Genomic DNA, 24,728 nt, shown 5'->3' with positions numbered 1-24,728 from the left:
TATTTCTTCAATTTTGGATTTTTTCGGATAATTCGAAAGATAAATTAATGTTTCTGAGTAGGACAGTCAAGGAATTATCCTACCCATAATTATGGTAAGAACATATCTTCTATATAATTGTTTAAGTTGAAAAATTGTCTTGTAGGTCTGATTTCTGGATTTCTAGGTCTATGAACTAAAATATTATTAATTATTATGCAGCTTAACGTGTGTAGTTTTGTACAAAGTTATTGTCTGGCTAGATCTGTGTGTTACCAAAGGGGATATCAAAGTTAATTAGAGTAAGTTACAGTAATAATAGAGGTTTCTGGCATCCTGAAGAAACATTTCAAACATTTCAAAATTCACCAAAAAATAGCCATTTATTATAATTATAGCACGTATATTTGAATTATCAGAAGCATACAGGAAAAAGTTTTGTAGAAACTGGAAAGTATTTATGGAAATTTAAGGAAACACCTACATCTCGAAATGAAAGCTACATAATAATTATAGGGGGATTCAGTTAACGGCGTAGGTTGCTGTGTATCTGTTTATGGAAATGTTTCATAGGCGATTTGAAATATGTCCCTAGTGATTGAGTGTGAAACATTTCTATAATCAGATACGCAGCAACCTTCGCCGTTAAGTGTATACCCCTTATGCTTTTTCTTGCACGTAGTAACCATATTCAGTGGTAATCAAAATGAGTGAGTCTATGAACAAGAAAGTCAAAACTAGGGTTGGGACGATGAATATTTCACACTATGACCACGATATTGTAGCTAATAATCCTTTTCGATCTAAACGACCGTAATGACGTGGCCACTGGGCATCACAGTTATTGTTATAAATAAACCCAGCTTTCGAAAAGTGTACATTAAGAGCTAACTGGCAACTCAAAGCTCCACTCGCTTATTTCTACGTACAATTTTACTCGGGGTAGTTTACCAAAGAATTTTAATTATGAATATACATTATACAGTCATGATGTTCATGTTCAAGAAAGAATGGAGACCTAACAAGACCCGTCAATGCTCACTTCAAGTAGTTGGGATTTATCAGTTTCTTTATTATCTCATATTTTCTTTGATCCAATTAACGTAGCTCGCGACATTGGTAAACACCGCTGGTTTCTCCTCCATACCGCAAGGAATTGTTCCCCAGGAAGCCACTCCAACCAGCACGGGGTTCTCTCCATTTTCGTCAAATTTGGCCAGTGGACCACCGGAATCTCCCGAACAAACGCTCCGTGATCCGTCTTGCGGTCCGGCACAGACATTTGATAAGGCATCCGGGTCACCTTCCTCCACCCAGTTCTTGTAGCAAGTCTTGAATTCCACTATCGGTAGCAACGCTTTCTGGTGAACAAATGAAAGATGTTTAATTTGAGCTCAACTACACACAATCGCACTCACCATGAGTCGCTTGGGATACATGGGTCGTTCTGTAGTCGATGTAGATCCCCAGCCGGACGCAACACAGTCCCCGGAAAATTTTTGATATTGCTTCGGTAGCTTAATCGGCGCCACAAATCTATTCAACTCGAAGGGCTTATCCACCAGAATCAACCCGATGTCGTACGGACAAACGCCGCCACAGTAGCTCCGATGATTGGTATATTTTAACACCTTCCGCCGCTGCTCGTCGCCATCCGTCACCGTTGTGTCGTGCTCGGCAGCAACAACCTCAATCCAGCCTCGTCTGGTGTAACGCACCCGGCAGTGCGCTGCCGAGAGAACCCAGTTTTTATTCAGCAGGGATCCGCCGCAGAAGTGAATCGGGGCACGGGAATAGTTCGGTCCCAGGTTCCATTGGAGCGAGATTTGGTATGGGAACTCGTAACGGTTGGCCTCCATGCCTCCAACGATTTTGTCCATGGATGCATTTCGGGTGGAATCGGCTGCAATAAAAGTTAAATATATTCAGGTTTGTCTCGTTCAAAAAAGTTTCACTGAAAGCACATACTGGGCTGAAAGAAAGGCTATAGAATTTTATCCAAAGTGGTTGGATACATAGCTCTATTAAAGGTGACAGAATAAAAGGCTGAGGTTGCTCCCGGAAGAGTGATCAATTCAATGATTTAACCTTTAAATACGAGACGGTTAAAATGATTGCAAATGTCTGACCAAGTCGTCAAAGTACATGATCCATGATAAGAATTACCGCTATTTTCATATATGTCCTCAGAAGGCAAGTCGATGGCACTTTTTTATTATTCCACTCTCAGGTCAGTGCATTCACTAATCTTTATTTTCTATGACCCTAGGTAGCCATCGTACGGCCTACCGGCCTGAACGAGACTCAGACTGGCATTCGGATTACATCCATGACGACGTCCGGAATAGAAGCTAGCCAGAGCGAAATACCGCAACCGTCTGAAATAATTTAGGGTAGAACGTTAGATCGTATGGATCTACTAGATAAAGCTAATGAAGTTTCGTTAGGAGATATATTATAGGGAAATCCGGATTTCCCTTCTACCCCTTATATTTTCCTCACCAAACATTTGTGGGATCAATCGATACTCTCCAGAATTCATTTATCCTTAATATTTAGTTCTCTAATCTTTAACTTAATAGTTCTCTAAATAACCTAAACAATCAAGAGACCACATACCTCTTGAGCCAAGCGCAGGTGGTTGAAGGTGCTCCAGTCGATCGAATGCTAGTGAATAGTGATATTCTTGATGATGCATAAACAGCGCCGTAGCGTGGGGTTGGCCGGGTTGGCCCCCGCCAAGGGCGCCAGCCCTCAGGTGGCGCCAGAATCAAGAATCACGGTATGGGAAACAGAACAATTTTATTCGTTACATGGCCAAATAATAACAAACCGACCATAAAGTCTAAAGGTCTATGGCGGAGAAATTTCAAGAAATCTAATCTTTCTTCTATCTCAAATAAACAAGTCGAATGATTTGGTCCTGACTGCCCTTTCGGTTTCTCTGAGCCTTTTGGAACCGTTTACAAGGGGCCAAGAAAAAGTCTAGAATACTTATACTTGTACTTATTCAAAAAGTTATTTGAAAATTGTAGATCGGATTGTTGCCATTTTCGGGCACAAACTGCCACAGGTGTTGACCAAAATTGTAAAAGACCTTGCTAATGACTTACGCTAATGACTTATATCGGGATGAGGTAAAGGTAAGGATGGTGTAGATTTAAGACAACTCTCATTTCATTCAGAAAAACTTCATTTAGTCCGAAAATACATATATCATCATGGACGCATTTGACCTGGCGGCATTACGATAAGCAGTGATAATGTACCTTGATTAAATGACTACTGATTATGGATCGATTGTGCGTTTGAATTATATTTATTGAACGGCTACTTAGTCTTGCAATTATTACAACGAGTTTTTCTTTATTTACCCGACGTTTCAACACGGGGATTGTGTCTTTTTCAAGGGACAAACAACAAAAATATTTTCCCCTTAAAAAATACACAATCCCCGTGTCGAAACGTCGGGTAAATAAAAAAAAACTCATTGTAATAATTGCAAGACTGAGTAGCCGTTCAATAAATATAATTAAATTACTACTTTGGTTATCATTTATCAAAGCTCTCATAGATAAGCAAAATTTATCCGCAATACATACAACATGTGCCAAGGCCCAAGGCATGTGCTATCAAAGCATTCATAACCTCATTTCCTCACTTCCTGGCCCTCCTGCTTCCGATGTCGATTCCGACTACTTAAAAGTTGGATGTTATTGACCCAATATCCATATCCATCCATTTCTTGTTCATAAATCCGATAGCGATTTCGATCATCTATCGATCCACTTCAGAGTTGGATTTTCTCGTTCCGCCCATTGGACATTAGTATATGATTTGTCATGATTTTCAAATCTCTTTTCTCTGCTATGTATTTGCAAGTACGTCAGCTCCACTAAAAGCAAGAAACAGCCGTTAGGACACTATGAGCTGTAAGTAAATAACGTTCAGCAATTTTAGGGGAAGAGGCCCTTTCGGACACCCATCATCCAACGCGATTTTTAAACATTTTTACCAACCACTGAGACAAACTATTTACATGACAGCTCAATCTCTTCGCTTAACTGCTGCTTTCAGCATGTTTTAGCTCTCGTCCAAACTGATGAAATGGCGACAAATGAATTGAACATTATCTGACTGTCCGAAATTTAACGTGGACAGGCTTTATATTGCTTGTTATATGAAGCATCTTCAATCCACTAAACTTTTTAATCTTATTGTTCTACAAGATGAGCCAACATAGTGAAGAAAATCTCTTTAATAAAAATTTATAAAACTTTAAGGTGAGATTCAAAATGTTATTGGATTGTGAAACATTCTCTGGTACTTATTCAAAAGGACGTATGTGATTTTGTAAACAAAGATTCAAACGTCGATTTGTCCAATCTGATAGCACTCCCACGCAAACCATCACAACAGACAGGTAGGGAAAGCCTTCGGCTACCTGTTGGTGGTATTGGTTTGCGTGGGAGGGCCATCAGATTGGACAAATCGACGTTTGAATCTTTGTTTACAAAATCACATACGTCCTTTTGAATAAGTACCCGAGCATTGCACATTTTTCCTTAATACGACAGGGGCGCCCAAAAAAGATTTCGTCAAGGGCGCCGGGAGTCCATGCTACGGCTCTGTGCATAAACAAAAGTTTCATCAGCTAGCAGAGGAGCATTCCATGCACGGCTGGATACATCGCCAAAAAATCAACGACATCGGTCTTCGACTAATCGGCAAGAGCGACTGCCGGTATATCATCGGTAGACGGGGTAACCCCAAGTAGGCAGGATGTCAACATTAGTGGAACCATCAAATGGAAGTTTCGTTCATAGTGTCAGCCCGCTATAACGGGTACCAAGTCCCCAGCAAATTGCAATTATTCAGGTAATATCGAAGGATCTCTTTACATTTGCTTGAAATCCAGAAGACTGGCTACTATTTATTAGCTCGTTTACCAACACCACAGATGCGTGTAAGAATTCAAAGAGAACCTGGGTAGGCTACAGACAGAAGTTTCTGTGGTTCGCATTTTACGCAAAAGAAGCAATCGATGAAAGCAGATAATACATCAAAAGGAAAAATCATGCCGGCGCACAATGGGGAAATCCGATTCCAAAGGTGGAAAAAATTGATAACTTTCTTCACGAACAACTTACAGAAGAGATCAAGAGCTTATTCGAAATAGAATTTTGCAAAGAATTCAGTGAGTGCTATTTCATGGACGTGGATCGCTTCTGTATGTAGTTATCGAGCTCGTTTTGCCCTAATGCCCCATATATCGCGAGTTTCCAAACTATTTGTCATTTTATCTTTAAGACACTGTTCTAAAATTGTGTTTATCTCTTCACTGTGGATCCACAGAAGGGCACTAAATATATTTTGTTGGTAAAAATTGGAAATTTAAGGGATTTTGGGGTCAAATAAGCATCAAAGTGCATTTTATGTGCAATTTTCATGTATTCTGTAAAAATAGTAATATTTACAGATAAGTGTTGATATTATTGTCTCAAAGTATTGAACAGATATTGACAAATGTTTGCCGAACAAAAATCAATGAAGTAAATCGTTTCACAAATGTTTTATTTGGTTATTCATTGAGTAAAAACGATTTTTAAAAACTTTTGAATAGCACCGATGCCAAACATTTTCAAACCATACCCGATAGCACAACTAGACAAGAATAGTCATATGTTATGAGTCTTGATGTGATCATAGATAGGAGGTGATGGAGATACACTTTTTCTACCTTTTGCCCAAATTCCCTATGAAGCAATATAGCTCAATGATTCTGAGCAAGGAAATGATGTAGTAATGTTAATTTAATTGATATTTTCCAATGATATAATGAAAATAACAAATGATCATATAATTCAATAAAAGTATTGGTTTATAGGGATTTAGGGTCAAACAGCTCATTTAATGTAATTTTTATACAAAAGAGGATAACTTTTCTCACGAGCTACTCACACATATGGTTAAGGGCTTATTCGAAAGCATTGTAGATCCATACATAGCACTATACATATTTTGTTGGAAAAAGTTGGAAATTTAAGGGATTTTGGGGTCAAATAATCATCAAACTGCTTCTATGAGAATTTTTCATGTATTCTGTAAAAAATAATAATACCCAAATAATTATTTGCACTATATTACGTCGAATGATCATTTAGGGTTAATATACGATGATTTAAAAACTTGTAAGCATTGATGTAGCTCCTACATATGGTCAATTTTAGCAAAATCAACAACCTATTCAGATATTTATAGATAATAGTTTATATTATTGTCATAATTTTTTTTAACAGAAATTGATACCTTAAAAAAACAAATATCCATATATTACATTAAAACTGGATTTTTAAGACATTTTGGGACAAATAAGTGAAAAAATTCATTAATTATGTATTAAAAAAAAAGTTTCTGAGTCCTGAATCCTATGATTTTTTTTTCAATGCTATCTACGAATATTTGTTATTTGTATAGTATCATTGACAAATTATAATTGAATCAATGTTACTCCATCATTTCTTAACCCAGAGTCATTGAGCTTTATTATTTCATAAGGAGAATTTGGGTGAAACGTCATAAGAAACGCATATTTTCTATCTATTATCACAACGACTAATATATTTACTCTTATCCAGTTGTGCAAACGAGTATGGTTTGGTATGGCTTTTATAAAACCGGGTTTTACCCAGTAAATCACAAAATAAAACACTTGCGAAATGATTTACTTCATTAGTAATTGAAAAATGAAAAATTCACGTAAAGTGCAATTTAATACTTATTTGACCCCAAAATCCTTTAAATTTTCAACTTTTACCAACAAAGCATGTATAGTGCTTTTCTATGGATCTATAATGAAGAGGAGAACACATCTTTAGTTCAATACTTGGAAGATTAAAGCACGAAAAATATGATAAACTGTGATGTATGGGACATTGGGGCAAAACTAGCTTAATAACTACGTACAGAAGTGTCTCACGTCTATAAAACATGTCTCACTGATTTTTTTTGGAAAACTACCTTTCGAATAAGCCCTTAATCTTCTATGTGCGTCGTCTTTAAAAAATGTTATGCTATTTTGAATAAAAAATTACATTAAATGAGCTGTATGACCCCTAAATCCCCTATAATTCAATATTTTTAATGAATTATATGATTATTTGTTATTTTAATTATATCATTGGAAACTATGAAATAAATTAACATTACTTCATCATTTCTTTGCTCAGAATAATTGAGCTATATTATTTCATAGGGGAATTTGAGCAAAAAGGTAAGAAAAAACAGTATCTCCCATCACCTCCTATCTATGATCACATCAAGACTCATAACATATGACTATTCTTGTCTAGTTGTGCTATCGGGTATGGTTTGGAAATGTTTGGCATCGGTGCTATTCAAAAGTTTTTAAAAATCGTTTTTTACTCAATAAATAACCAAATAAAACATTTGTGAAACGATTTATTTCATTAATTTTTGTTCGGCAAATATTTGTCAATATCTGTTCAATACTTTGAGACAATAATATCAACACTTATCTGTAAATATCACTATTTTTACAGAATACATGAAAATTTCACATTAAATGCACTTTGATGCTTATTTGACCCCAAAATCCTTTAAATTTCCAACTTTTCCAGCAAAATATATTTAGTGCCCTTCTGTGGATCCACAGTGAAGAGATAAACACAATTTTAGAACAATGTCTTGAAGATAAAATGACAAATAGTTTGGAAACTCGCGGTATATGGGGCATTATGGCAAAACGAGCTCGATAATTACATACAGAAGCGATCCACGTCCATGAAACAGCACTCACTGAATTCTTTGCAAAATTCCCTTTCGAATAAGCTCTTGATCTCTTCTGTAAGTTGTTCGTGAAGAAAGTTATCAATTTTTTCCACCTTTGAAATCGGATTTCCCCATTGTGCGGCGGTACCAGCTTGCCTCGTTTGCAAGCCGGTGGACATCGTGTGAAGAACTGTCCGGTATTTGCTAGAAAACTGCTAGATGAGCGCTGGGGGACAATGGAAATACTGGGACTGTGTCGTATTTGCTTGAAAATCCATGGCAAGCTTCCATGTGGGATTCGCAAAGGTGTGGAATCGACGGCTCTGTCAACATCACGCACTACTTCATTCGAAACAGGGCGGAAGGGCGGTGTTGTTCCGTATAATTCCGGTTGTACTACACGGCAACAACCAGTCGGTCGCAACTTACGCATTCTTAGACGATGGATCAGCGAAGACCTTAGTGGATGAGGAAATAGCAACGCAGTTGGGAGATAATGGTCTTCCTCTGTGCCTGCAGTGGACTGCCAACGTGAAACGAGTTGAATTGGAGATATCTGGCGGAAACAAAGCTATCAAATATCTCTGAAGAATATTCGCACGGTGCGTAGGCTGGGTGTTCCTAAGCAATCGTTAAATTACACGGGATTGCTTTCCTGTATCTGATGGGACTACCAGTGAAGGGATATAAGGATGCTTTTCCCCGAATTCTCATTGGCGCGTTACTACGATGCTAAAAGTTCGAGAAGGACAACATGGGGAGCCAATTGCAGCAAAGTCGAGACTCGACGGATCACAAAAAAAATGTTGTTATGTGTACAGTTTTCATATTTATGATTGTCATGCTGACCAGTCGCTACTTGAGTCAGATGAAGTCAACGATTCCCGACCGGACTATTTTGGATATACGACAATTTTAGGTTGCTAAAAAGTAATCCGATGGCAGTTCGACGTCTTCAGTGCCTAGAGCGACGTTTCCAGAGAGATCCGGATATTGACGAAAACATCACGAGCCAATGGTCAGAATACCAGACGAAAGGTTATATCCATAAGGCAGGGCCGGATTTAGCGGGGGCCGTGGCCCAGGGCCCCCACAAAACTTATGTACCAAAACCAATCTTTTTTGTACTTTTTGGGGCCTCCACAAACTGTCGGCCCCGGGGCCCCTTTCCGGCTAAATTCAGTCCTGCCATAAGGTGACTCCCAAGGAACTAAAATCAGCGGATCCAAAGCGGACCTGGTATTTACCTGTAGGAATTGCAATTAATCCGAAAAAAAACCGTCTAAGCTTCGCATTTTCTGTGACGAAGCGAATAGCTGGATGGAATATCCCTGAGCTCCATGCGGCTTAAGAGACTAGATCTATTGATGCTAGTTTGCTGGATGTCTTATAGGGATTCCGCGAAAAGCGAATTGAACTTTGGCCGATCGCAAAGACATGACAAAAACAGAGTTCCCTGAAGCAACCTCTGCGATTGTGCGGAATTTGACGTTGACGATTACCTTGACAGTGCGGACAACATCGAGATGAAATCAGCTTTGGAGGTCAGGTACGTACCAACATTCTCTCGGAAGGTTCCACCTCAGGAACTGGCTATCCAATTCGAAAGAGTTTCTCGCACAGGTCGGGGAACGTGATACAGCCACCGAAAAGAGTATCCAGTTAGACCAAAATAGCTCCACAGAACGAGTGCTTAGGATGTACTGAAAGCCGGAAGAAGACATCTTCACATTCTCAACTACGCTGGCGAGACAAGAACTACGAGTTGTGATAAGCCCGTACGATCCAGGTTCGGTCCTGCTGCTGACTGGGGTTTAATCACCGTGGATATTTATTTGTTGTTTTAATTGGCTTTTTTCTGTGAATATAATGCTGCGTCCTGCTGCGTTGCTGAGTTTTTTCTTAGTGCACGGGAAGATCCTTATTCAGCAATTGAGGAGGACGAACATCGAGTGGGATCAACAAATTCCATCGTTTTTGCGGGAAACCTGGGAGCGCTGGACAGACCTTTTTCAACAACTCAACGAAGTACGCATTTCTCGTTGCTATTTTCCGCTCCGTTCGCAAAGAAATGTCAGCGTGGTAGCATATTCTTGCGTTCCTCATTTTCGAGCACAGTTCGCAGACGGAGGAGAGGTGGAGTTAGTCGGAGGTAAATCGAAATTGGTTCCATTGATAGCTGCACCTATACCAAGCCTAGAGCTGCTGGTGGCTGTATTAGGTGCCCGAATTTTGAAATCAATTCGCAAAGGGCATTCGCTAGAAATCGGTATGAGGCGTGGCAGTACCCGCAATGTGCAATGACCGAAAGGCGAATTTTCTGAAAGGCAAGACTATGGTGGCAATCCGGTGGAAGGTACACTACGAAGAATTGTTGAACGGTGAAAACGAAGATGTATTAAGGAGAAGGATGGACAAGGTGTATTAAGGAGAGGCATGGATATAACTAAAGCTGCTTGGGAGGACGAGATCCCGGTCGAGCTTTTTTTTAAATCGGAAGTGAGCAGCTGCATGGATCGATCCATAAAACAAATGCCTTTCCTGTTGGAGTACATTTTCCACTGCCTGTTCCTGTTGGGTACATTTTCCACTGCGACCTGTTGGTTGAGCTATTGTGGCAGACCCTGTTTTAATGTTTGTTTTTAATGCCTTCCCGACTAGAAGAGCCTAACAGAAACTGAACACAATATTAACATATTGTGATATTTATAACTTTTTTTGATACAATTTTGTTCTTACTAGCCATTATCTTTCAAATGTTGTAACGGGATTTTATCATAATATGATTTAAAAAATGCTTAACACCGAATTGCCCAACAGTAGGCAATTAAAATAGATGGAGCAAAGTCTTCCAGCCATATAGATATCACAACGCTCGCTGATATAATTCGCAAAGGTTGCCTTGTTTGTAATGTTGTTAGTCTCATGTTCTCGAAAAATATTCTTGTTCAGACAAAAATGAAAGTTTCTGATTGTTGATCACAATTTGAAGACCTATCACGAACTGTAAAAATTTGCAACTGCACAGAAACAATATATTTTGTATCTGATTCTGTTATAAATTTCTAACAAAATATGTTATTTTTATGATAAAATTGTAACAAAATTTGATAGTTTTTTGTTTCCAGTAGTGCAATTTTTGATAGAAATTTAGATATTTTAACAACATCCTGCACCAAGTTTCTAACAAATTTTGTTATAAAAATTTAGAATAACATAATAACATACGTTGATATAATTTTGATATGACCTTCTAGTCGGATTGTCAGTGTATCATACCACTATGAATTTGAGTGTTTTCCATTTGCTGATTGCAAGCATTATCCCAGTAAGGTATAACATATCTTATGACATGTGTTGCCTTGCTGGGAGAAGTCATCCACACATCTGATGGTTGTATCAACCCTTCATCGTCTTTTCTTGGAAAAGTGCTTCTTTTTTTAAACACACTGAGGTGTGCGTGTTATGCTACCTTAATAATCATTTCTCCCAAATGTTCATTTCGGCTAAATGAAATTCTGCTAGATGGTTTTCGACTAAATGTGTTATTCGGCCAAACGACGCTTTCCTTTTTGCCTTTCTCGTATACTAAGTATACGTAAAGGCTATAATTTCACTCCAAAACCAAACTTTTGATAGAAGGCTCGGAGACCCATGGTGTTATATACCAATCGACTCAGCTCGACGAATTGAGGTGATGTCTGTTTGTGTGTGTGTATGTGTGTATGTGTACAAATTTTGTAGACACACTTTTTGGAACTTAGCATTACCCGATTTACTCGCAACAAGTCGCATTCGACGGGGAATGCGGTCCCATTGTTTGCTATTGAAAATTGGCCTGATCGGACATTGCATTTCGGAATTATTGAAAAATCATTGTTTTTTCCCAAGGGTCCCCCCTTAGAAAAAAAATTTCAAAATCGAAAAAAAAATTTTTTTTCAAGAATGGTGGGAATGCATAGTAATTAATGCAAAATCATGCAAAATGATAGAAAATATGCGATCTATCCCCCTAAAGTGCTTTTTTGACCTTTCCTATGTGATTTTTTCAGTACATTTTACGATGCACGAGAAAGGCATCATCGCCGCTAGGTGGATTAATCTGGGTTTTTTTTTGAATAATTGTTTGTGGAATTTCTGAAGGATTTCTTATGGACAATACAACGAATTTCACGTAGACATCCAAAGAAATTGTTTCAAAATTCCGAACAATTTTCCGTTAAGATCCAAAGATTTTTTTTTGTGAAAATCCATGTTTTGAATAATCTTTTACCAAAACGCTGAAGAATTTTTCATGGAAATTCCGAATAATTTCTCGTGAAAAGTCCAGAGTTTCCCGAAGAATAGGTCGTGTAAATTTCGAGGAACTTTCATTGAATATTCTGAACGTTTTTCTAAAGACATTTGAAACAATTTTCCGTGGAATTCCACACAAATTTGAATATGACGTAAAATAATTTTTGCTTAAATTACTATTATCTCACTTAATCTCAAGAACGATATGTTTGTTCCTTTCAGAAATGCAACATGCACTTAGTGATCATTTGAACCATATCCAAGAATATAATGCATGTTCCATACCCGACCACCCTGGAATTCCAAGAAATGGGGTTCAGGCAGGTCAGGACGCGTAACAAAAGATCTATTTGCTCCTTTCAGAAATGCAACATGCTCTTAGCAATCCTTCGAAGTAAATTGGATATGTATTGAACCAATGTTTTATTCCGGGTCATTCAAGAATTCCAAGAATTAGAGTACAGGCCTTAAGGTCAAAAAGCGTAACGAAGGATCTGTTTGCTTTTCTTAGAAATGCAACATGCTCTTTGTGATCATTTGGATTACAAAAAGCATGGACCATTATAAAAAATATGTCGTTTGGGTACGCGTGACGAGCTCAAGGCCTTAAACCCAGTGATTATTTGGATGAACTGAGAAAAAAAAAGAATTGTTGAAGGCTCATCCAGTTTAATTCTACGGATCACAATCAACATAAACAATCAAAAATCGGAAGCCTCTTTCCAATAGGCTCGGGAGCCTTCTTACAAAAGGTTCGAAAGCCTCCTTTCAAGAAGTTTGAAAAACGCCTTTCAAGTGGTTCGGAATCGGAAGCCTCCTTTTAAGAGGCTCGGAAGCCTCATTTCAAGAGGCTCGGAAGCCTCATTTCAAGAGGCTCGGAAACCTCCTTTCAAGAGGCTCGGAAGCCTCCTTTCAAGAGGCTCGGAAGCCTCCTTTCAAGAGGCTCGGAAGCCTCCTTTCAAGAGGCCGGGAAGCCCCCTTTCCAGAGGCCTCAGAAGCCTCCTTTCAAGAGGCTCAGAGCCTCCTTTCAAGAGGCTCAGAAGCCTCCTTTCAAGAGGCTCAGGAAGCCTCCTTTCAAGAGGCTCCAAGCCTCCTTTCAAGAGGCTCAGGAAGCCTCCTTTCAAGAGGCTCAGAAGCCTCCTTTCAAGAGGCTCAGAAGCCTCCTTTCAAGAGGCTCAGAAGCCTCCTTTCAAGATGCTCAGAGCCTCCTTTCAAGAGGCTCAGAGCCTCCTTTCAAGAGGCTCCAGAAGCCTCCTTTCAAGAGGCTCAGAGCCTCCTTTCAAGAGGCTCAGGAAGCCTCCTTTCAAGAGGCTCAGAAGCCTCCTTTCAAGAGGCTCAGGAAGCCTCCTTTCAAGAGGCTCAGAAGCCTCCTTTCAAGAGGCTCGGAAGCCTCCTTCAAGAGGCTCAAGCCTCCTTTCAAGAGGCTCGAAGCCTCCTTTCAAGAGGCTCAGAGCCTCCCTTTCAAGAGGCTCAAGCCTCCCTTTCAAGAGGCTCAGGAAGCCTCCTTTCAAGAGGCCTCAGGCCTCCTTTCAAGAGGCTCGGAAGCCTCCTTCAAGAGCTCAAAGCCTCCTTTCAAGAGGCTGGAAGCCTCCTTTCAAGAGGCTCAGAGCCTCCTTTCAAGAGGCTCAGGCCTCCTTTCAAGAGGCTCGGAAGCCTCCTTTCAAGAGGCTCCAAGCCTCCTTTCAAGAGGCTCAGAAGCCTCCTTTCAAGAGGCTCAGAGCCTCCTTTCAAGAGGCTCAGAAGCCTCCTTTCAAGAGGCTCAGAAGCCTCCTTTCAAGAGGCTCAGGAAGCCTCCTTTCAAGAGGCCTGGAAGCCTCCTTTCAAGAGGCCTCAGAGCCTCCTTTCAAGAGGCTCGGAAGCCTCCTTTCAAGAGGCTCAGGAAGCCTCCTTTCAAGAGGCTCAAGCCTCCTTGCAAGAGGCTCCAGGAAGCCTCCTTGCAAGAGGCTCGGAAGCCTCCTTGCAAGAGGCTCAGGAAGCCTCCTTGCAAGAGGCCCGGAAGCCTCCTTTCAAGAGAGGCTCGGAAGCCTCCTTTCAAGAGGCTCAGGAAGCCTCCTTTCAAGAGGCTCAGGCCTCCTTTCAAGAGGCTCGGAAGCCTCCTTTCAAGAGGCTCAGGAAGCCTCCTTTCAAGAGGCTCAGAGCCTCCTTTCAAGAGGCTCAGGAAGCCTCCTTTCAAGAGGCTCAGAAGCCTCCTTTCAAGAGGCTCAGAGCCTCCTTTCAAGAGGCTCAGGAAGCCTCCTTTCAAGAGGCTCAGGCCTCCTTTCAAGAGGCTCAGAAGCCTCCTTTCAAGAGGCCTGGAAGCCTCCTTTCAAGAGGCTCAGGCCTCCTTTCAAGAGGCTCAGGAAGCCTCCTTTCAAGAGGCTCAGAAGCCTCCTTTCCAAGAGGCTCAGAAGCCTCCTTTCAAGAGGCTCTGGAAGCCTCCCTTTCAAGAGGCTCAGAAGCCTCCTTTCCAAGAGGCTCAGAAGCCTCCTTTCAAGAGGCCTCAGGAAGCCTCCTTTCAAGAGGCTCAGAGCCTCCTTTCAAGAGGCTCAGAGCCTCCTTTCAAGAGGCTCAGAGCCTCCTTTCAAGAGGCTCAGGAAGCCTCCTTTCAAGAGGCTCAGAAGCCTCCTTTCAAGAGGCTCGGAAGCCTCCTTTCAAGAGGCTCAGAAGCCTCCTTTCAAGAGGCTCAGAAGCCTCCTTTCAAGAGGCTCAGGCCTCCTTTCAAGAGGCTCCAGCCTCCTTTCAAGAGGCTCAAGCCTCCTTTCAAGAGGCTCAGAAGCCTCCTTTCAAGAGGCCCGCCAGAGCCTCCTTCAAGAGGCTCAGCCAGCCTCCTTCAAGAGGGGCCTGGAAGCCTCCTTTCAAGAGGCTCAGGCCTCCTTTCAAGAGAGCTCAGAAGCCTCCTTTCAAGAGGCTCAGAGCCTCCTTTCAAGAGGCTCAGGAAGCCTCCTTTCAAGAGGCTCAGAAGCCTCCTTTCAAGAGGCTCAGGAAGCCTCCTTTCAAGAGGCTCAGAAGCCTCCTTTCAAGAGGCTCAGGAAGCCTCCTTTCAAGAGGCCCGGAAGCCTCCTTTCAAGAGGCTCAGAGCCTCCTTTCAAGAGGCTCAGAAGCCTCCTTTCAAGAGGCTCAGGAAGCCTCCTTTCAAGAGGCTCAGAAGCCTCCTTTCAAGAGGCTCAGGAAGCCTCCTTTCAAGAGGCTCAGGCCTCCTTTCAAGAGGCTCAGAAGCCTCCTTTCAAGAGGCTCGGAAGCCTCCTTTCAAGAGGCTCAGAAGCCTCCTTTCAAGAGGCTCAGGAAGCCTCCTTTCAAGAGGCCTCAAGCCTCCTTTCAAGAGGCTCTGGAAGCCTCCTTTCAAGAGGCTCAGAAGCCTCCTTTCAAGAGGCTCAGAAGCCTCCTTTCAAGAGGCTCAGAGCCTCCTTTCAAGAGGCTCAGAGCCTCCTTTCAAGAGGCTCGGAAGCCTCCTTTCAAGAGGCAGAGAAGCCTCCTTTCAAGAGGCTCAGAAGCCTCCTTTCAAGAGGCTCAGAAGCCTCCTTTCAAGGCTCAGGCCTCCTTTCAAGACGCTCAGAAGCCTACTTTCAAGAGGCTCGGAAGCCTCCTTTCAAGAGACTCAGAAACCTCCTTTCAAGATGCTCGGGAACCTCCTTTCAAGAGGCTCGGAAGCCTCCTTGCAAGATGCTCGGAAGCTTCCTTTCAAGAGACTCAGAAGCCTCCATTAAAGAGGCTCAGAGCCTCCTTGCAAGAGGCTCAAGCCTCCCTTGCAAGAGGCTCAGGAAGCCTCCTTGCAAGAGGCCTGGAAGCCTCCTGCAAGAGGCTCGGAAGCCTCCTTGCAAGAGGCTCAAGCCTCCTTGCAAGAGGCTCGGAAGCCTCCTCAAGAGCTCAGTCCTCCTGCAAGAGGCTCAGGAAGCCTCCTTGCAAGAGGCTCAGAATCCTCCTGCAAGAGGCTCGAAGCCTCCTTGCAAGAGGCTCAGAAGCCTCCTTGCAAGAGGCTCAGGAAGCCTCCTTGCAAGAGGCTCAGCCCTCCTTGCAAGAGGCTCGGAAGCCTCCTTGCAAGAGGCTCAGAAGCCTCCTTGCAAGAGGCCTGGAAGCCTCCTTGCAGAGGCTCAGGAAGCCTCCTTGCAAGAGGCTCAGGAAGCCTCCTTGCAAGAGGCTCGGAAGCCTCCTTGCAAGAGGCTCCAGGAAGCCTCCTTGCAAGAGGCTCAAGCCTCCTTGCAAGAGGCTCGGAAGCCTCCTTGCAAGAGGCTCGGAAGCCTCCTTGCAAGAGGCTCAGGAAGCCCTCCTTGCAAGAGGCTCAGGAAGCCTCCTTGCAAGAGGCTCAAGCCTCCTTGCAAGAGGCTCAAAGCCTCCTTGCAAGAGGCTCCGAGCCTCCTTGCAAGAGGTTCTGGAAGCCTCCTTGCAAGAGGCACGGAAGCCTCCTTGCAAGAGCTCCAGAAGCCTCCTTGCAAGAGGCTCTGGAAGCCTCCTTGCAAGAGGCTCGGAAGCCTCCTTGCAAGAGGCTCGGAAGCCTCCTTGCAAGAGGCTCGGAAGCCTCCTTGCAAGAGGCTCGGAAGCCTCCTTGCAAGAGGCTCGGAAGCCTCCTTGCAAGAGGCTCGGAAGCCTCCTTGCAAGAGGCTCGGAAGCCTCCTTGCAAGAGGCTCGGAAGTCTCCTTGCAAGAAGCTCGGAAGTCTCCTTGCAAGAAGCTCGGGAGTCTCCTTGCAAGAGGCTCTGAAGCCTCCTTTCAAGAGGCTCGGAAACGGAAGTTTTTTCTAAGAAACTCTGAAGCCTCCTGTCAAGAAGCTCGGAAGCCTTCTTTCAAGAGACTCGGAAGTGTCTTTTTAAGAGGCTCGGAAGCCTCCTTTCAAGAGGCTCGGAAGGCTCCTTTAAAGAGGCTCGAATACCTTCTTCTAAGATGCTCGGAAGCCTCGAACAGTCCTGAATGTATTGTAGGAAGCTTGATGTATAAACTGAATTTGAAATAGAAAGTTTCACGGAATAATGGAGATTTCAGATAACTTTTTGGAGAGCCGAATATTCCGATAATTTTCAGGTCCATGTTTCATGTATCTTTTTCATTTTAATTTATTCCCAAAAAATAAAGGGTACCTCAATCAGTGCGAAAGTTCGAATGGGTACTTCTCAAGAAAAAGGTTGAAAACCGCTGCTTTAGGGAATTCTTGGATGACCTAAAACGGATCAGTTATTGGAGGCATATCAACTTTAGTTTAATAGCATGAGCCATTTTTAGATACAAATAACAGTCCTTTGGTTGTGCATTAGGGTGTCTCAAAAAACACTTTTTCAAATTGTTTGATGGGCCGTTCTCTTGTTCGGTTAGATATATTTGATGTCCCGATGCTCTGCACAAAATTTCAGCCAAATCAGGCAACGTTTGGGCGGTACTAAACTCGTTGGAAGTTTATATGGAAAAAAAATATCCAGAATCATCCAAAAACAGTGATTTGCAGTTGGACGGCAAAATTTACGATCAAGAGCAAGGAATGTAATTGTCGCTGAAAAATGCGAAAAACAAGCGACAAAAGAGAATAGCGATAACTCTTTGTCCTCATCTGCAGAGGATAAAGACATTGTTGCGTTCCATTTTATTTGCACAAACATGGAGAGGTAATTGTTGCGAACTTTTCAAACTGCGATAACTTGTATATTTCAGAAGTAAAACACAAATCATGTGTACAGATGGTTAAGTTTATGTCTAAGCTATGATAATTGATACTGATTTAACCAAAAACATCATCGGAAACCGACTAGGGTAAAATGCCCAATAGTGGACCCCCTAGTAGCGAAATTTTGCTCTTCCTGGCATAAGAAGTGGACATTTTCAAAATATTAATTCTGCGTGATATCTAATATCAAGCTCTGCATCTCCTCTTCACGATACATACATGAAACACGCAAATACTCGACGTTATTCGTTGAAATTAACATTAAAAAGTCTGACTGAATTCACCCTATAGTAGACCCCCTGGGGGTCCATAATAGGAAATTGCTTCCCTATAGTCGACACTTCATTTGATTTTTATGTTCCGTTTCGGGACGTTCTTCTTCCCTATTATGGAACCATCAAAATATTCCTATAATGGACACTCTTGTGTTTATTTTTTATAGAATTGTAAAAAATCATCTATTTTTAATTTCCATAGCATTTCCAATGCATGTAATCAATTCATAGAACTGTAAGGTAGGTTCTCCCGATGGAATTTCATAGCAAAATGTTTACATTGTGCTGTAATAATGCAAAAATGGCTAGAGGGTCCACTATTGGTTGGGGGTCCACTATTGGGCACTTTATCCTACATCTCATAATAAGCGGCAGGCGATCATTGTCCTATTCTGTTGCAGTTTGGGACAAACGCTTATTGCGAGTTGAGTTTGTCCCAACATTTACAAGAGAGGACAAATAGAACCGAATAAGAGGGCGGCCCATCAAAAAAGTTGAAAAAAGTTTTTCCCATACTAATTTGAGCCACCCTATTGTATATGAAGACCTTAAGGGCAACACTGCGGGAAATAAAAAGGAAAAGCTATTGAAGGCGTATCCAGTTTGGTTTACTACAGGGTCCGGCAATTGTACTGCAACATAAATGAATAAAATATTTATAATACAAAATACGTATTGAGAATCAGTTCTGCAAAACGTCGTCGAACCAGGAGTTGAGTTTTTCGACAGGATTAAACTCTGGCTCAAAAAGTGAAGTAAACCCAACTAAGAAACCAACTATGAATTTCACTGTCTGGAGTATGTTGTTTGGAGTATGTAAAATAACACAAAAGCACCTGCGGGCCTCGTACGATGTGTTTCCCGATCGTCTGCGTGGCTACGCTCAAAGACAAAAAAGATGAACTTTACCCGTTAGCTTTCAACCCGGACAGAAGCCATGAACAGCATAATAAAACATGATATGTACTTGATTGATACAAGAGATAAAAGAACATGCAAAAATATCAAAAATTTGCACCGAAATATCATTTAAATATCAAAATATGCTATGAATAAGAACAAGCCAATAGCACTTGATATTGATCACTTCTTACAAATAACATAACATGACTCCTTCATGATATTTTAGTGCAAAATATTGATATTGTCGCCTGATCTTTTATCTCTTATATCAATCATGTCCATATCTCATTTTGCTATCTTATCATGATTTGATATTATTGAGCTATTTTCCTCTGCTCGGGAAGAAGTGATATGTTTTCTTGTGAAATTGAAATGAAATATTTTTGTTTTGTCTGTTAATTCTAATGTTGCACTTCATTAGCCGGACCCTGTAAATCAAATAGGACATGAACCATTTTTAAAGTGAAATAACAGCCCTTTAGTTACGCGTGTGGACCTTAAGGCATATATTCCAGGGAATTCTTGAATGACCTGGAATGAAACACTTGTTCAAGGCAAATGTTGAAGATGAAAAACAGCTACCCAGTTCTTTGGTTATTCAAGAGTGTCTTCTTATACATTTACTTTTGGATGACAATATTGCTTAAAATTCTTTTTACGTTACGTGCCGTAAAAAGAGGGTCGTAAAACAAAGTGACCAGACGTGCCGGATTATGCGGAATAGTCCCTGATTCAGCATACGTTCCGAAAAATGTTCCGCATTCCATGATAAATTTTCAAAGTCTGGATAATCTATGGAATTCGTAAGAAATGGGATATCTAGAACTTGAAGAATGAAAACTCGAATAATTATGTACACCTAGACAATGCAATGTTTGTAACTATTAAAGAATTCAGGCATTCTGAAGGATCAACAAAAATAATTTTATGATTAGGATCGTTTTGATAATCACGTGAAATTAATTTATTGGCTTTTTTTCGAAGAAAGCGAAAGCGAGGAGAGTAATATAATTATAACCGAAAAAAGCCAATAAATTAATTTCGATAAAGTCACGCGGTGATCCAAACGATCCTAATTATAGAGTCCACGTCCAGTTGGCGTAAAATTGATGAAAATACAATTGGAATAAGATCCAATTTGGGCGAAGTATAGGCTTGCAAGAGAAAAGCGTGAAGAGATTTAGCGCGCTATTGTATGAATCTCTGAAAAAATGCTACGACTCAACACCAACAGAGAAGTGATGATTCTCGCTTTATTCTCGCTCATTTTGTGTTGGGGTCCGCACAGCTGAGATCAGAACTTATGGTCAAAATACTGTTTTCTCATATTTTTTATTATTGCCTTTCTCGTATACTAAGTATACGGTAAAGGCTATATGATCGCTCCAAAAACAAACTTTTTATAGAAGGCCCGGAGACCCATAGTGTTATATACCAATCGATTCAGTTCGACGAATCGAGGTGATGTCTGTGTGTGTGTGTGTGTGTGTGTGTATGTGTGTGTGTATGTGTGTGTGTGTGTGTGCGCAAAACTACTCAAAAAATGTCACTCATTTTTCGGGCACTTATCCTCAACCGATTTGCTCGCAACAAGTCGCATTCGACGCAGAATCCTGTCCCATTGTTTCCTATTTGAAATTGGTCAGATCGGACTATGGGATCAGAAGTTATGGCCAAAATACAAATTCATACGGGAAGATCGCGTAAAAAATGTCACTCATTTTCGGGCACTTATCCTCAACCGATTTGCTCGCAACAAGTTGCATTCGACGCAGAATCCTGTCCCATTGTTTCCTATTTGAAATTGGCTAGATCGAACTATGGGATCTGAAGTTATGGCCAAAATACAAATTCATACGAAAAAATCGCGTAAAAAATGTCACTCATTTTTCGGGCACTTATCCTCAACCGATTTGCTCGCAACAAGTCGCATTCGACGCAGAATCCTGTCCCATTGTTTCCTATTTGAAATTGTTCAGATCGAACTATGGGATCAGAAGTTATGGCCAAAATACAAATTCATACGAAAAAATCGCGTAAAAAATGTCACTCATTTTTCGGGCACTTATTCTTAACCGATTTGCTCGCATTAAATTGCATTCGACGCAGAATCCTGTCCCATTATTTCCTATTTGAAATTGGCCAGATCGAACTATGGGATCGAAAGTTATGACCAAAATACAAATTCATACGAAAAAATCGCGTAAAAAATGTCACTCATTTTTCGGGCACTTATCCTCAACCGATTTGCTCGCAACAAATTGCATTCGATGCAGAATCATGTCCCATTGTTTCCTATTTGAAATTGGTCAGATCGAACTATGGGATCAGAAGTTATGGCCAAAATACAAATTCATACGAAAAAATCGCGTAAAAAATGTCACTCATTTTTCGGGAACTTATTCTCAACCGATCTGCTCGCAACAAATTGCATTCGACGCAGAATCCTGTCCCATTATTTCCTATTTGAAATTGGCCAGATCGAACTATGGGATCGAAAGTTATGACCAAAATACAAATTCATACGAAAAAATCGCGTAAAAAATGTCACTCATTTTTCGGGCACTTATCCTCAATCGATTTACTCACAACAAGTTGCATTCGACGTAGAATCCTGTCCCGTTGTTTCCTATTGAAAATTGGCCATATCGGACTATGGGATCGAAAATTATACCATTTTTGCCTTTCTCGTATACTAAGTATACGGTAAAGGCTATATGATCAAAAACTCCAAAAACAAACTTTTTATAGAAGGCCCGGAGACCCATAGTGTTATATACCAATCGACTCAGTTCGACGAATCGAGGTGATGTCTCTGTGTGTGTGTGTGTGTGTGTGTGTGTGTGTGTGTGTGTGTGTGTGTGTGTGTGTGTGTGTGTGTGTGTGTGTGTGTGTGTGTGTGTGTGTGTGTGTGTCTGTGTGTGTGTTTGTGCGCAAAACTACTCAAAAAATGTCACTCATTTTCGGGCACTTATCCTCAACTGATTTGCTCGCAACAAGTTGCATTCGACGCAGAATCCTGTCCCATTGTTTCCTATTTGAAATTGGCCAGATCGAACTATGGGATCAGAAGTTATGGTAAAATACAAATTCATGAAAAAAATCGCGTAAAAATGTCACTCATTTTTCGGACACTTATCCTCAACCGATTTGCTTGCAACAAGTTGCATTTGACGCAGAATCCTGTCCCATTGTTTCCTATTTGAAATTGGTCAGATCGGACTATGGGATCAAGTTATAGCCAAAACACAAATTCATACGAAAAATCGCGTAAAAAATGTCACTCATTTTTCGGACACTTATCCTCAACCGATTTGTTTGCAACAAGTTGCATTTGACGCAGAATCCTGTCCCATTGTTTCCTATTTGAAATTGGTCAGAACGGACTATGGGATCAAAAGTTATGGCCAAAATACAAATTCATACGAAAAAATCGCGTAAAAAATGTCACTCATTTTTCGGGAACTTATTCTCAACCGATTTGCTTGCAACAAGTTGCATTTGACGCAGAATCCTGTCCCATTGTTTCCTATTTGAAATTGGTCAGATCGGACTATGGGATCAGAAGTTATGGCCAAAATACAAATTCATACGAAAAAATCGCGTAAAAAATGTCACTCATTTTTCGGGCACTTATCCTCAACCGATTTGCTCACAACAAGTTGCATTCGACGTAGAATCCTGTCCCGTTTTTTCCTATTGAAAATTGGGCATATCGGACTATGGGATCGAAAATTATACCATCGCTAAAAAAATGTCACTCATTTTTCAGGCACTTTTCCTCAATCGATTTGCTCGGATTAAATTGCATTCGACACGACGAAATTTTGTTATGCCTATGAACAAATATGAAAAATAACGATGTTATGAAAACTCATATGTGAATATGTACGTTATGTGGAAGATATTGATTTGAAAAATGTATTGGGTAACCACTTTTCCCTTCGATGGGACGCGAACCCATGACCATACAGTACGCTAGACAGGTGCTTTAACGAACTAAGCTACGAAGGGCCTCCGTCGGCCTTCGCAACCTAGCGGCTACTGAACGAGCTCGAGATTCCCAAAATTGGACGCATAGTCAAATCAAATGGATTGCGAGTGATTTGACTATGCGTCCAATTTTGGGAATCTCGAGCTCGTTCAGTAGCCGCTGGGTTGCGAAGGCCGACGGAGGTCCTTCGTAGCTTAGTTGGTTAAAGCACCAGTCTAGCGTACTGTAGGGTCATGGGTTCGAGTCCCATCGAAGGGAAAGTGGTTACCTCCAATACATTTTTCAAATCAATATCTTCCACATAACGTACATATTCACATATGAGTTTTCATAACATTGTAAATTAACGTCCAAGTCGGGTGGTTTAATCCCCGGAAATAGGCAATTACCTTTGATTGAACTGATGAAAAATAAGACCAATCCACATATTGGTGTTATTTTAGATTATTTCAAACCTTTTGAACGAACGAGAAAGGCACCATCACCGCTAGGTGGATTAATCTGGGTTTTTTTTGCATAAGAAAAGCACCAACACCGCTATAGCTGCGTGTTGCTATGTAATCCTGTAGGTGGATTAATCTGGGTTTTTCATTCTCTTTCAGATTCAATCCCTGCCAGTGAAGAATGTATCACTTATCGAAGAGTCTTTTTATTTGTCTTTATTTCAGATGTTTAAACTCTTAAAGTCGTTCACGATATTATCGAAGAGTGTCCACGACTGGAGCGCGAATCTAACACTCGTCTAATAATACACAATACGCTAAGATGACCAACGCCACTCACTGTGCGGCCACGCGACGTCTAGATTGTGAAATATTTATTGTTTTTAAAAATATTCGGAAAATTCAATGATTTCCGGGTACATATTCATTTCTATAAATTCGAGTACTGAGTGTTGTAGTGTGATATGAAACAAATCTCTTTTGGAACTATTTGATACGGTTTCAAACTATACCATGCGTAATGTGTACTATATTAATGCTAAGTTTAGACAAGGCAAGTGAATTGAACAAAGCGCTTGAATTGAACGCGAATTGAACGTCTAAACTCCTTCATTCAACTCACATGCACGAAAAGAAAGGTGAACAAGTTCAAATTTTGGCAAGTAAATTGAATTCAACTGAGTTGTTCAACTCACTTGTCTTGTCAAAACGTAGCATAAATGATAAACCTTTTCTATCGAATACAAGATAGGGTACTGACAGGTTTTCCCTACAACTTGATATTTTCGGCACAAAATCCCTAGTCCATGATGTTTGAATAAATTTTCACCAAAAATCGTAATTTTCTTTTCATATTTGAAAATTCACGTTAATAAGAACATAAAGTTAACAGTATTTGTATTTTTAAGCACTACGACCTGCCGGGAACACTTGTTGATTCACTTCATAAAGAAATGTTAAACACTTTTATTACCACCAACTGAAATCCAATGCACTAAACACATCAAAATGACTTCATAAACCCTTCCCATTGCTAAATTTTCACTTCACACGCACAAAGTACAATTTTCCTTGCTGCTGTCTAACACTAACCTTTTCGGAATAACTGATCACTTGATTCCACTTCCAGTTCTATTTATAAGCTCTTCCATGTTCTTGAGTTTCATAATCCAATAGTGTTCACACCTTCCGATAACTTTCCTATCTGCATTGAGGATATATTGACGGACCTTAACCCTAACCTGTTTCGCAGAAATGCATTCTTCAACATCTCTAAGAAAGATGCACCATTGCCTGCATCGATAGGTTTGAACCATTCGATGGATCTCCAATTAATCTTTCGAGTAAGAGTATTGGATCCGCATTCGGCGAGTTCAATTCTCGTGGGAATACTGTTTCCGGGTGTGAATAAATCATTGCAAA

At 40.8% G+C, this 24,728-nt stretch overlaps 1 protein-coding gene across 1 annotated transcript; it reads right to left on the bottom strand.

Annotated features, from left to right (window-relative positions):
- Window positions 1-790: 790 nt before the first annotated feature.
- LOC134219766 (trypsin-like) lies at window positions 791-24,495 on the bottom strand. The gene is made up of 3 exons (XM_062698633.1): window positions 24,280-24,495; window positions 1,398-1,882; window positions 791-1,340 (listed from the first exon to the last, which is right to left on the bottom strand). Exons 1-3 carry the CDS (start codon window positions 24,335-24,337, stop codon window positions 1,053-1,055), a joined length of 831 nt encoding a protein of 276 aa, XP_062554617.1. The 5' UTR covers window positions 24,338-24,495; the 3' UTR covers window positions 791-1,052.
- Between the last annotated feature and the right edge of the window lie 233 nt (window positions 24,496-24,728).

This window comes from Armigeres subalbatus, chromosome 3 (assembly GCF_024139115.2).
Source record: "Armigeres subalbatus isolate Guangzhou_Male chromosome 3, GZ_Asu_2, whole genome shotgun sequence".
Taxonomy (NCBI): domain Eukaryota; kingdom Metazoa; phylum Arthropoda; class Insecta; order Diptera; family Culicidae; genus Armigeres; species Armigeres subalbatus.
This window is presented reverse-complemented; position numbering and strand designations above follow the sequence as displayed.

Bases quoted from the DNA above. Each gene is read 5' to 3' on its own strand.
- LOC134219766 (XM_062698633.1), bottom strand. From the start codon at position 24,337: ATGGGAAGGGTTTATGAAGTCATTTTGATGTGTTTAGTGCATTGGATT. The intron at 1,883-24,279 runs GTAATAAAAGTG...CTTTTATTGCAG, and splicing joins GCATTGGATTTCAGTTGGTG to CCGATTCCACCCGAAATGCA. The intron at 1,341-1,397 runs GTGAGTGCGATT...TTTGTTCACCAG, and splicing joins TGTATCCCAAGCGACTCATG to AAAGCGTTGCTACCGATAGT.